At 38.0% G+C, this 14280-nt stretch overlaps 1 protein-coding gene across 18 annotated transcripts in view; it reads left to right on the top strand.

Annotated features, from left to right (window-relative positions):
• Positions 1 to 14280, top strand: part of ERC1 (ELKS/RAB6-interacting/CAST family member 1) — a 546952-nt gene that overhangs the window by 150616 nt on the left and 382056 nt on the right. For 13 of the 18 annotated variants that reach the window (XR_012155892.1, XR_012155894.1, XM_073320595.1 and 10 more), the window contains 3 exons: positions 691 to 846; positions 2757 to 2840; positions 5666 to 5833. Coding sequence is in view for 16 of the 18 variants with exons in the window: in XM_073320595.1 (XP_073176696.1) it covers positions 691 to 846; positions 2757 to 2840; positions 5666 to 5833 (408 nt within the window). In the remaining 2 variants the exon portion in view is untranslated. The remainder of the gene's footprint in view (positions 1 to 690; positions 847 to 2756; positions 2841 to 5665; positions 5834 to 14280) is intronic. The other 5 variants (XM_073320517.1, XM_073320533.1, XM_073320544.1 and 2 more) reach the window with 1 other exon arrangement.

The following is a 14280-nucleotide window of genomic DNA, read 5'->3' as shown; positions in this document are numbered from 1 at the left end:
GTTACAGCATGAAAAAGACAACAGATTGGATTGTTTACTTGTAACATGTATGTATTTTTTTAACTGTGTAGAAATATTTGAAAAAGTATGTGTGAGGCTTGGACTAATTTAGCATCACTATATGTTCATCCACTCAGGAATAGATTGATATCAGTGCATCCATTCCATGCTTTATGATGTTTATTGTGTTTCTCATTTGTCACGTAGACCACATCAGTAGAAGCTGAGACGAACTTGTTTCACAAGCTCTCTTTTCCCATACTTGTGGCACATCCATGGCTTAGGGTCACTGTGAAACTGCTGTTTGTACTAATACTGTGCCATCATTATTTGTATTACTGTCACCATAATAATTTCTCTAGTGTATATATAACCTCAGGACTGCAAAGTGACTGTTTCACAGTCTCTTACTTAGTGTTCACTTCAAATGCCACCCATAGCAACAGCCTAGTTCACAGGCTTACACTCCTTTGCTTGCAGAATGGAGAGAACTGGAGAAAAGTGCCCTCTCAGGTAGTCCATCTTAGTTGCTCAGAGATGATGTTTAAACAGGTGCAGAGTAATTACTCAGGGAATGTTTATTAAGGGGCAGTTACAACACTGGTGCACTCATATACATTGTTCCTCTTACAGTGTGTTAATGAGACGTTTAACTGCATGTTGGTTTCCCTCTCTTCTTACTCTTTTCAGGACTCAAAAATCTCCTCCATGGAACGTGGCCTCCGTGACTTGGAAGAGGAGATTCAGATGCTGAAGTCAAATGGAGCTCTAAGCACAGAAGAGCGTGAGGAGGAAATGAAGCAAATGGAGGTGTACCGTAGTCATTCCAAATTCATGAAAAACAAGGTAATTAGAGAGCAATGATAGTAGCATAATGAATTCTGAGTCTTGGGGAACAGGTGGGAGAAGTACTCCTACTCATGTCATCGAATCAAGGGATAGATTTGGGACCTGCCCTGTACTGCGAGCATTGGGAGATAGGAGAGAGGAGGCATCTGCATTCTACTCTGAAATGACTGGACTAGCCTTAGAATATTTAACAAAGGAAAATGGAATGTTTAAGGAAAACTATAGAACTGTGGGCCAGATTCTGTCTTTAGATATACACTCACAGCTTCCATTGACTTAAGTGAGATTTGTCAATATCTTTGGTTCTTTTCTAGTTCTTATCTAGTTCTTCTTATAGTTTGTGTAGACATGCCCTTAATTAACCTAAACACTTACTGCATGGCAAGCTGGGTTGTAGAGCTACAATTCTCTAACATGCCGCTTACTAACTGTGTGTGTGAACTCTGCTGATGCACACTAAAAGTTCCCTAGTGGGCATCAGCAAGGTCATATGGACAGTTAGTGTGTGGTATGTTGGAGAGCTGTAGATTGACACCCCAGCTTGCCGTGCAGTAAGTGTTCGTGTAGACATGCTCTTAGTTTAGCAGCCTTTTAAAAATACTTTATGGAGGGAGAAAAATATTTCTTCCCATTTGACCTGTTGGATCACTGTGACATGACCAAGAGATTTAGTGTTGTTTCAAGTCTGGGGTGAGCATGAACTGTAGTGAAGGGGTTTCTATTGCACTGTCCTTCCAGTAGTGTTATCATAAAATTAACAGATTCTACTTCAGTAGTGGTGCCAAGATTTTTTCAAACTTATGAGAATGTTTGTGCTGCAAGGCAAGATGGCACTGAGAAACACAGGTACTTTGGCACAGAGCTTGGTATCAACACTGCTTGCTGAACTGTAGAGTTTAAGGTCACTTCCTATTTTGTTTCTACTGGATATTGTGGAGTGCTCACCACTGTATTTGTCCTTCAGTGAAATGATTTGTTTAAACAATATAGTTCTAACCTGTTGGAGAAAGTTAAACACAAGATTAAAATACCCTAAAGCAGAAATATATGTGGTAATAAGACTTGTTAGTGCCTCCACCACTCCAGTACATTGACTCACCCCGGGGAAAACGCCTCTGTTTTTTAAATAGCGCTTTTTATCCTGTTGAGTTACCACTAGCAAATGGGGGGGGGGGGGCATTTTAGGCATATGCAAAGGCCATTTGAATTACCAAGCTTTCGTACTACCTTACCATATCCAGTTATTTCCCCTTCACTGTGTTAGAAACTCACATCACATCATCCTCCCCATTTACAGACTTGAACCTATTTGCTTGTGATAAATTTCTGGATCTCTTCCATACATCACACGCTCTTCTCTCCTGCTGACAACTTCCTCCCTACCCCTTGTTGATTTAACAGCCTTATCCCCCTTGTGGCTTATGACCACCACAATCCTGTTGTCTTCTCCTATCCCTCTGTCTTGTCTTGCTTAATAAATGTATATAGTTGTCCTTTTAATGATGTGTTTGTGTTAACATCAACAGCTGCTTCCTGGCATATTAGTCCAGTTTACACCTTTGAAGTAAATGATTTTTCTCTCACTATTTCTGTTTTAATTTTCTACTTGCTCCCAGTTTCAAAATGGTTGGGTAATATGCCCTAGATCTGAAATGTATAAACCAACTGTAACCATGTTTGTAGTGTTAATTTTTATAAGTATGGTGATGAAACTCTTGCCTGGGGACCTGTGAAAATAGAGGAACTTTAAACTCCTCTGATCATGACAGCAAGGATGAGGGAATGAGTGATCAGTCATGATCTTGCTGTGTAGTTCTTTGTCACGTTTCGTCACTATGATGGCTGAAATAGGTCAACTAGAAGACAACAAATGATAAACATTGAAAAGAATAACAATGTCGTGGCAGGTAGAGCAACTGAAGGAAGAACTAAGTGCCAAAGAGGTTCAAGGGGAGGAGCTGAAAAAAAGAGTGGCTGGTCTCCAGGCTGAGGTCTCTGCCGTAAGATTCATCTCTTTGTGTGCAGTGGCCATTCACTGGGTCTTTGCTAGGTCTGTGGCTTTCTGGTAGCTTACTCTTTTCTTCTTTTACACTCTGCTAATTTACATGACAGTAGAACTAACCAGTTTGCTCTGCTCTGTATCTGCCTCTTGTTCACATCAGCTTGGCATCTGTAGCATCACTGTTCAAAACGCACTCTGAATACCTTATTTGTTGTCTTAAGTAGTATGATTCAACTTGATGGTTATTTGTTCTGTCATATTGGGGCAGATTTTCAAAAGTGCTCAGCACCCAAAATTGCAGTTAGATTTTTCAGAAGAGCTGCAGTTTTATTTAGGCACCAAAATGAGTGCATAGTTTTTTCTACAGCATGTGCTGAGCTCCTTCGAATATCTCTCCAAAGATGTAACAGTGGGAGCTGTTGGTGCTGAACACTTTTGAAAATATATCCTTGATGTAGTTGCCTAAATGAGATCTGTTCTCTTTTGAAATCTGGCCCTATATCATTTCTGCAGTATATGTTTTTCCTTACTGTAAAGTACTGTGAATGCTCTGGGTGATCAGTGTGTGTTCAAGAGCAGAGAGATGTGAACACTTCAGGCTGCCTTCATTTCCTGTGCAGCTTTGATTGGTATGCAGTATATTCCTTCCTAAAGAGCTTGAGCATGATAGCTCAGGGGGCTCAAGGCTCTGAAATTTTGGATCTGGGGACAATGAATTTATGACATTTCCTGAGACTATTAATATTGCGTATTATCTGTATGCAGGTAAAACGTCATCAAATTAAAATATCTGGGCTAAGACGGTCTAAATTCCCTCTTCTTCAGGTGGAGCCAAAGTAAATTGTCTTTTTTCAAAAGCAAAACTGACCAGTGATTTTACTCTAATTTGTGTTGCCTCTGAATTGGAGAATGTAGTGCCATCTGAAGCTTACAAGGTTTTTTTGGTTGAGAGACAGTAAGAAAACTGAACTAGCCTGAAATTCTGTAATTCCTTTCCATTTCTTATGCTGTACCCAAGGTAATGAATGCATTTGGTTTTGGTTGTTATATAGGAACAAAAGTTTGAGAGGCTGACTGCAGAAACTGCTACAATTCACACTTAGGTGCCTCTCTGCTAAATGGAATGAGGAATCTTTTTATTGAAGTATTTTCTATCAGTAAAAAGAACTAATGTGTCTAGCATCTAGTGTAAGATGAACATTAAAGTCAGAAGTTAATGACTTACCATTTAATAGTCCTCTAAATGAAATTCTCTTTAACTTCTCTCCAGTTTCTCCTTTAAAAAATGGAGAAAGAAATTTTAACCTGTCCCAAGTTTCTACACACCTACAGTCATCTCCCCTACACACCATTTTACTCCAGGACACACAGGTCTGAGGTGATGTGTTAGAAAAACTGCAGTAGCATCCAAGAAAGAGAATTTTTAAAATATCCATTTATCAACAGGGTATTGTCAAGATATAAGGAAACTTGTCCATTTCCTTACTTTCATCTAAGGACTCAAAATATTATTTTTAAGACATCTGTATTGCCATTAACACCTCAGATTATTAAAATTGACATTTTTTAAAATATAGTTCATTCTTTTAAAAAAATAAGATTTATGCTTTTTTCATGTGTATTTCACTCAGTTTGGAAAACAAAATTGGACTGGTCAGTTTCATTTTAGTTTATAATCTGCTTCATTTTCTGGTTTGCATGAATTTAGCATGCTGTTGGGCTTGGGTTTCCAGCACTGCTGGGGAAGTTGTTTGTTTGTAAATTGTTCATGTTTGGCTTTATAAAGACCTGTTCCTCCTCCTTTGATCAAAATGTTAGGCCTAAATTAAATTGCCCTTTTTTAGGGGAGGAGGCAAAACCAGAAATTTCCAATTATAAGCCTGATTTATGTCAGTTTGTAGCCTCAACCAATCCCTCTCTTTAAGCATGTATTCTTGACTTCAGGTTTGGTTCCAAAGGTGTCCTGGGTGATGGTTGTTTTTAGTCTGAGGTTTTTAATCTTATCCCACTACTGTGCAGATGAAATTTTTCACTCATTATTCATTGAGATTCTCTGTCTCTTGAAACCATGGGAATTTTGCCACTGTCTTCAGTGAACTCTAAATCTGCATAGAGATTTTCATTGCATAGCAATTCCAAAAGCAGCTTTTTTAGTATGATTTGCTGTAATTTTAGTGTTAATAGTTTACACTAGACTCAGACTCACTTTAAGAAAGATTCCCAAATAAAGGAATGTTTCTCATGTCAGGAAGGGTGAAATGCTAGTTTTACCAAATGTAAAAATGAAAGGTATGTTTCACTGACATTCTCTCTGGAGATGGGTTTGGATTGGTGCGCTGAAAGGGTGGCAGAAGAAACTAGTTCAAGTGACAAAAGGCAAACACCCATCAAAGAGATCACTCAGAGGTATACCCAAACATATCTAATCTCTTTAGGTGTTTACAATGCACTGTTACTACCTGAGCAATGTACACATCCAGTACAGTTGTGTTGCATCTTCATTAAAAGACTACCCCTGGTAAACAGTTGATTTTGGATTGTCCATTATAGGATAGCTGAATATGGGTTTCACTCTATTTAAATGCATACCTTTTACTAACTGAATGGGATTTACTTCCCCCTTTTTCCCCTGATGTTCTGTGGAGACCTTTCTGCTAGGCTTACAGACAGCGAAAGACTTGTTCTTTAGAATATCATTTTCTTCTTTGGTAGTTTTATGAATGATCATTTTTTATTGCTGTGTTAAAGGTATAGATTGGTAACTATCGATCCTCTCTTCTTTTTCCTCTTCCCCATGTTCGTTTCCTTCTTCAGATTGGTCAGGTGAAACAGGAGCTGTCACGCAAAGACACTGAGCTGCTGGCCTTGCAGACAAAACTGGAGACCCTCACAAACCAGTTCTCTGACAGCAAGCAGCATATCGAGGTGCTGAAAGAATCCCTTACAGCTAAAGAACAGAGAGCTGCCATCCTGCAGACAGAGGTGAAATGGACACTTCTATATATGTGGACTATTTGGGACTTTGGAGGTGGGGAGGAAATCCAGAGAGGGTTGTGTGTTTTCTTTCTTGATTGTTTCCTGCCTCGGAACTGCAGGGCATTGCAACCCTTCTTGCCTCTGGGACATTTTTGCTGCATTCCAGAATGTCCCATATTAGTGGCTGTGTTCAGTGTTGCTTGTACTGAACAAATCATTTCACCTATTAGAAATTTGGGATTCTGTAGGGAAGGAATTCTAGAAGAATGACAAGTGTGTGTACATATGCATGTATATACATGCTGTACTAATGTGCAATTAGCAATCCGTTCTTAGATACAGCTATCTTGGAATCTGCTATGGCTGGGCTGAGGGAAAGGGGAGGGGGTTTGCAATGGCTGATCATATAGCTAAAAAGAGAAGGTGGAGGAACTGAGAGCATTCTGGTGGCTGCCTTTGTGGTGTCATTACCACCATCAGCACTTAGTGGAACTCTTGCACGTAAGCTTTTGCTTACATCTGAGACATGCATGCCATGCTTCAGAGAACAAACCACATATTCTGAAAATAGTTTTTTCTTAAATTTAGGAGCTTCTGGGTTTGATGACAAATCTTCTTTAAACTCTTGTTTTATATAGGGGAAAAGTGTACATCTGCACTTCTAAAGTTTAATGAACACTGGAATTAAACTGCTACTTCTGGAAATCCTTCAAGAACAGGCATAAATTGCTGTGACACTGTAGCATTTCAGTTGAGTAACTTGGATAAATACAGGTTTCAGAGTAACAGCCGTGTTAGTCTGTATTCGCAAAAAGAAAAGGAGGACTTGTGGCACCTTAGAGACTAACCAATTTATTAGAGCATAAGCTTTCGTGAGCTACAGCTCACTTCTTCAGATGCATATCGTGGAAACTGCAGCAGGCTTTATATATACACAGAGAATATGAAACAATACCTATTCCCACCCCACTGTCCTGCTGGTAATAGCTTATCTAAAGTGATTTCCAGCACAAATCCAGGTTTTCTCACCCTCCACCCCCCCACACAAATTCACTCTCCTGCTGGTGATAGCCCATCCAAAGTGATAACTCTTTACACAAGCTCATGCTCAAATAAATTGGTTAGTCTCTAAGGTGCCACAAGTACTCCTTTTCTCTTTACACAATGTGCATGACAATTAAGCTGGGCTATTTCCTGCATAAATCCAGGTTCTCACATCCCCCCCACCCCCATACACACACAAACTCACTCTCCTGCTGGTAACAGCTCATCCAAACTGACCACTCTTCAAGTTAAAATCCAAGTTAAACCAGAACATCTGGGGGGGGGGGGTAGGAAAAAACAAGAGGAAACAGGCTACCTTGCATAATGACTTAGCCACTCCAAGTCTCTATTTAAGCCTAAATTAATAGTATCCAATTTGCAAATGAATTCCAATTCAGCAGTTTCTCGCTGGAGTCTGGATTTGAAGTTTTTTTGTTTTAAGATAGCGACCTTCATGTCTGTGATCGCGTGACCAGAGAGATTGAAGTGTTCTCCGACTGGTTTATGAATGTTATAATTCTTGACATCTGATTTGTGTCCATTTATTCTTTTACGTAGAGACTGTCCAGTTTGACCAATGTACATGGCAGAGGGGCATTGCTGGCACATGATGGCATATATCACATTGGTGGATGTGCAGGTGAACGAGCCTCTGATAGTGTGGCTGATGTTATTAGGCCCTGTGATGGTGTCCCCTGAATAGATATGTGGGCACAGTTGGCAACGGGCTTTGTTGCAAGGATAAGTTCCTGGGTTAGTGGTTCTGTTGTGTGGTATGTGGTTGTTGGTGAGTATTTGCTTCAGGTTGCGGGGCTGTCTGTAGGCAAGGACTGGCCTGTCTCCCAAGATTTGTGAGAGTGTTGGGTCATCCTTTAGGATAGGTTGTAGATCCTTAATAATGCGTTGGAGGGGTTTTAGTTGGGGGCTGAAGGTGACGGCTAGTGGCGTTCTGTTATTTTCTTTGTTAGGCCTGTCCTGTAGTAGGTAACTTCTGGGAACTCTTCTGGCTCTATCAATCTGTTTCTTTACTTCTGCAGGTGGGTATTGTAGTTGTAAGAAAGCTTGACAGAGATCTTGTAGGTGTTTGTCTCTGTCTGAGGGGTTGGAGCAAATGCGGTTGTATCGCAGAGCTTGGCTGTAGACGATGGATCGTGTGGTGTGGTCAGGGTGAAAGCTGGAGGCATGCAGGTAGGAATAGCGGTCAGTAGGTTTCCGGTATAGGGTGGTGTTTATGTGACCATTGTTTATTAGCACTGTAGTGTCCAGGAAGTGGATCTCTTGTGTGGACTGGACCAGGCTGAGGTTGGTGGTGGGATGGAAATTGTTGAAATCATGGTGGAATTCCTCAAGGGCTTCTTTTCCATGGGTCCAGATGATGAAGATGTCATCAATATAGCGCAAGTAGAGTAGGGGCTTTAGGGGACGAGAGCTGAGGAAGCGTTGTTCTAAATCAGCCATAAAAATGTTGGCATACTGTGGGGCCATGCGGGTACCCATAGCAGTGCCGCTGATCTGAAGGTATACATTGTCCCCAAATGTGAAGTAGTTATGGGTAAGGACAAAGTCACAAAGTCACAAATACAGTGATGGGAAAGATCCAAAAGAGGGCGCCATTGTATCAGAAAAGGTTTTTCTGACATGCATGACAGAAAAAATCAGTAATAGGCAAAGAGTGGCTTGTGTTCAAAGTGGGGGCAGGTGTGTGTGAAAGAGTTGTAGGATAATGATGATACAAACATTCTGTATCACAGACTATGAAATGAGTTATATGTGCGTTTTATTTTTTTCTTGATTAGGGATGTTTTTATTAGCTGTATCTGGTAAATGATTATGGCTATGATTGACACACACAGAGGAAAAGTTTTTTTACAGTGGATATTTGTGGGTACTCTGTAATAGCTTTTGTGAGAGATTGAAGCTGTAGAATCACAACTTTCCTATATGATAGGAACATGGTGGATTGATACAAATCAAATTGATATAAATCACTAATTGGAGTTGCCATTTAAATTAGCAAGCAAGAAACCTTGATTTAAATAATTAATTTTAATCTTGCTTAACATGTGTACTTTTTAGTTATCTCCGCCACCCCCTACCAGAAAAAAAATTAATTCTCATTGGTTGGTATAACCATTAAATGCTGCCAATATGCAACTAAATATAGTCTTTACACTAAATTTGGTACTTTTTTTTGCTATCCTCGGTGATACACTATATGTATACATATTTATTTAAGCAATTATGTAGCTCAATGTAATTTTTTTTCAGATTCTTAATTTTTACATTTGTATTGTGTTAGAAAATGTTGAATGACTCATTTCTTATTTACTAGATGATGATTTTTTACTTGGGATTTCTGTCAGGCTGCATTTGGATAGAAATTGGATCTCAGCTAACAATGCACAAAGCTAGCATTTTCAATTTGTTTTAATTTAAATAAAATGACTTTAAATGTGCTGAATGCGTAAGGAAAACAAAACATGCTATAAAAACATAGTTTGCATTCAAAAAGCAACTAATATATTAAAAGAAGGAACTATTAACTATTGTTAGGGAATTGACCGTTGTGTCTCGTAACCCTGGGCCAGATTTTCAAAGATATTTAGTTGTCTAAAAATGCAGATAGATGCTTAGTGGGATTTTCAAAAGTGGTGAATTAGGTTAGCTGTCTTACTCCCATTGAAATCAATAGGAGTTAAGTGCTAAACAGTGCTAAACTTTTTAAAAATTGGTCCCATGTCCTTCAAGCTTTTAGAATTAATAGTTCTCATCCTCTCCCACCTGTTTTTTATTCACAGATTGGAAGAGGAAAATAAACTCTTCTACTTTTTCAACTCCCAATTGCTTTCTCAGTTTTGAATGAACTAGTCCAAACAAAGAAAATATTATCTCTGCTAGCTAAACTGAAACCAACAGTAATAAAGGCAAAAGCCTTTTTTTTTTTAAGCAAAAAAACCTTGAAGTACTTATATTTGGAAAAATGTGAATATCAACATGCGTTGTGTAGTAAAGAATGAAAATAATATAGATTCTTACTTAATGCAGTACATGACTTTGTGTCATTTATAAAGCTTGAGTTGACCTCAAATTAAAGATGTTTTCCGTTGATTCGGTATAAAAATAAAAAAGCAGAACCCTGAACTCATTAAAACTTGAGGAGGGCTCCTTTATGCAGCATATTTTTTCTAAATTGATCTAAATAAATTTACAGTAAGTCTAGGCCTTAACATATGTTGTCATAATTTCAAATTTAATATTAAACAGATGTATTTTAAAAATAAAACGTATTTAATTTAAATTTAAGAAATAATATTTTTTAAATAATTTTCTAAATTATTTTTATCCACGCTGATTAGGGAGAATATTTGTGTCTTAATTTAGTTGGGGCTTGTAACAGCAGTAATATTAAAGCTTTTGTCTTTTGATTTGGGGAATGATAACATTAAATTATCTCACCTGTAATATTAATCATTTAATGCTTGGAAATAACTTTCTTGTACTAGTATTCTCCAAGGCACTGTCTCATATAACATCAGTGTGCAATGCAAGAACAGATTTGGCTGTTTCTCTAAGCAGTGAGCACCTTCCTTTTCTCAGGAGATTCAGAGAGATTATAGATTCAGCTCTGTGGTGCCAGAAACTTTAGCAACATTAGGATTTGAGGATGCTATATAAAAACTTTTGTCTCTAGGCCGCTAGTTCAAACCCACTCCAAGGTGTTCTTGAGTGGAAGTTGTTACAATCTGATAGCTGTTTGGCCTACATAAAGAGATGATGATGATTCTCAGGTTGTTTCCCAGTATCCATGTAAGAAGGACATTGAAGTGAAAATCAAAGAATTACCCATTAGTGTTTCTATAAACCGTCTTCTTCCATACTTCTAGGGACAGTTGTTCCCTTTCCAACAACCACATTTGTCGCTAATTTGCACATTTGTAGACATTCTTCACAGAGTCGCCGAGGATTCAGTAGTCATGAACAGGTGATCACCTGAGATATACTTGTTCTCTAGATAAAAAGAGGACTTTAGTCTCATGACAATGAACCCAGCAACTTTCACCACCACTGAATTCACCAAAAGAGAAATTGGTAATGTGAGGAAGGTTAGAGGAGAGTTACCAGGTCTGACACTCTTCAGTATTAAAAAAATATCTAGGTCATTATTGGAACACACTCTATTACATTTCTGAAAGCTTGCTTGCTTTATTGTGCATAAAAGTATAGAGTAGAGCGAACATAGGTTGATTAAAAATATTGACCTATGAGGGGTTTCCTGTGTTAGAGTTACTGTCACATCCTGTGGAGTGGGCTTTAACAGAACCTTTTGTTGATCTTAAAAGCCAATCATTTGGATAGCATTTTAGGAGTAGTTTTGGTTAACTTTGGCTGCTATGCTTTTAGTTTGAGGTAGTGAATGTCCAGTGCAGATGATGGGTCAAAAGGAAATGAGAGAGAATTTCGTGACCCTTTAGTAGCTGGGGAGTAAAATACTTTTGGCCTCCAACTGGTAATACTGCAGTGGCCAATCAGGAAATATAACTTGGTAGCTGTAGGAAACTAGAAGGAACTGTGGAAGAAATAAAATGTTAGCAAGGCACACTCTGCAACCGGTGATCCATTAAAACCAACTTTCATAGGGAGAAGTAGTTTAAAGGTACTTTTAGATGAACATTTTTGTGGAAATGGCTTTCTCCCTGAGCCTCTGCCTTTTATTCTTCCATAAGAACAGAGTGCAGAGGTGATGCAGGATTCAGGCTTGATGGCCGAGAGATTAAACTTGGCACCTGCCTTATTAGAACTAAGAGTTACAGTGTCCTATTTTGGAGGAGTTTACCTTGAGGGCAAGTGGGTGGAGAGGCTACTATGGTTAACTTCTCAATTTGTAAATGAGCCTTTATAAATGGTGCTATGAATTTACAATATCTTTGTAAATAAAGAAAAAATCAATATTTACTTTAGTTAAAAGGTTCCATCAATATAAGGTTGTTCTTTTATCCTACTGAGCCCTTTTGTTTGGATCAGGGCTGCAAGGTATTCAACTTCAAAGGGAAGTTAATTCAATATGTTGAAATATTGTGCATTACTTGTATATTCTATCCAAGTTGGCATGATTCTGTGACCTGAACCTATTCCAAAGGGCAAGTGAGGAGATTCATATTCAGCAAAGAAACTAATACAGCCCCTAAGAAGTGTATTGTTTACACTGAATGTGTTAAATGAAAATATGAGTCTTTAAAGTCTTGTCCATGTTGGGGCTTGTAACAGTGTTTTGAAACTATGTTAATACACTGTTACACCAAAACACAGTTTCTGTGCATATTGGAATCTGTTTCAAACTATGGTGGGGGCGGGTTACGAGCCCTAGGTAGTAATCTGTATATAGGTTTGGAAGAATTTGTTTATCTGTAACTGTCAGTAAATATCAATTTCATTGTACACGTTCACACAGATGAAAAAATATTTCAGTGAATAACAGGGTGGATTTGATTTAAATAATTTCAGCTGTTTATTTTTTATCACAACTGCATCTAAAATGATAGTACCATAGAGTAACAACTATATTTTTTGCTCGAACATGAGAATTCAAGAGTAGTCCAGAAAGAAGACAGGTAGTCCTTAAGAAAGAAGTCTGAAATAAAAAAGGTTTCAGAGTAACAGCCGTGTTAGTCTGTATTCGCAAAAAGAAAAGGAGTACTTGTGGCACCTTAGAGACTAACCAATTTATTAGAGCATAAAGCTTATGCTCTAATAAATTGGTTAGTCTCTAAGGTGCCACAAGTACTCCTTTTCTTTTTGAAATAAAAAAGTTTACCAACCTGAAGATCTTGCATGTTCAGACATGTTGCTTTCATCATCTTCAACGCAGCTTTCTCCTGAGAAGGAGCACTTCTCATGGTGTTGTTTGATTTGGGCAACCAGGCCTTGCATTTCTTTGTTGCGCTGTTTGCATTTTACACTCATGCCTGTCTTAGCCACAGGTAGAGGAACTTCAGTAAAATACTCCCAAACTGGGTCTCTTTTACAGCCTGCTTCCATTATAGGTTTTCCCTTCTAGTGAGAGAATGGTATGGTAGATCTCAAATCAATGAAGGCTACACCCAGAAAGACCCCAAGACTTCTGGAATATGCTGCTCAAACAGTTTTCACTTTTGTTTCTACTGCCTGTCCCTACCTTCTCACATTTCTCTCCAGACTTCTTCTCCTTGTCCAGATCTGTTCCGTCCCCAACAAACTTCTATTCATTGAACTTTTTGAAACTTTGCTCTTTTAGAGAGAGGTAAGGGATTGACTCAGCGTACACAAATTTGCAGAGGGACAATAGGGTTGAGGTCTTTCTGTCTTTCGTTTCTCTTCCTTCCTTCCGTCTACATTTTTGCTGTTAACAATCATGTTAACTCTGGAGACACAAATCCACAGTTTGAGAACTGCAAAGCTAAGCATCTTTGATGGTATCTTCTAGGCTGAGCACTGAGTCCCATTGGGTAGATAGAAAGATTAACCTAAATAATCTATACAGAAGCCTGTGGAACCCCAAAAGATAGGGTCCCTAATCCATGAACTATTGGAACTCATTTACAAATCGTTTCTTAAACATTCCATGAATATATTGTCTCATACTATAGCATTAGAATTTATAATCCCTATTCCATGATGAGATATCTTTGAGCTATAATGTTTCTTAATTAAAATCTTTAGATAAGTTTTTTCCTCAAAAAGCATTTTATCAAAAAAATCTGATTTAAATCAATAAAATGCATTTTTTTAAATCATTGATTTTTATCCACCCTGGTCAATAATAGGAAATTCACAGATAGGCAAAGTAAAAAGAATGCTGCTTAAGAGCTGGATTTAAGATGTTTGTACATTTTGACATGTGATGTTGACAAATTATGTTTTAATGGTTGTAAAGCTTTAGCTTTTTGAATCGCAATATCTACTGTCATTCAGTAATTATTGCCTGACACCCCGTCCATAATATCCTACCACTGTGAAAATTTAAATAACTAAAAAAAGGTTTAAAATAAAATAGATATTATCCAATAAAATTATTAAAAAAAAATTGAATTCTGCCAAGCCTATCTGTACAGCATGATTGTTTCATAAGTATTGCTTATCTTCGATAAAGCAGCAAGTCTTGCTCGTTACAGTTCTGTTCATAATTCGTTGACAAACATAGTTCGGTCTATGTTGGCCGGGGAAATAGTTTATCGCACCTCTAGCAAAAAGTATGTTTAATTATGATTTATTTGAAAGATGCTAAAACAGAGTAACCAGACATTGCTTTGATAACAGTTTTCAAATATAGTTTCATTTAGCAGTTTCATGCTTCAGCAGGCCTTTTCTACAGCAGAATAGAAGTATTGTGTTTGACTCTAGAAGCCAAATACAGCTTGCTTTTTCCCTTCACA

The sequence above is a fragment of the Lepidochelys kempii genome, chromosome 1 (assembly GCF_965140265.1).
Source record: "Lepidochelys kempii isolate rLepKem1 chromosome 1, rLepKem1.hap2, whole genome shotgun sequence".
Taxonomy (NCBI): Eukaryota; Metazoa; Chordata; order Testudines; family Cheloniidae; genus Lepidochelys; species Lepidochelys kempii.
This window is presented reverse-complemented; position numbering and strand designations above follow the sequence as displayed.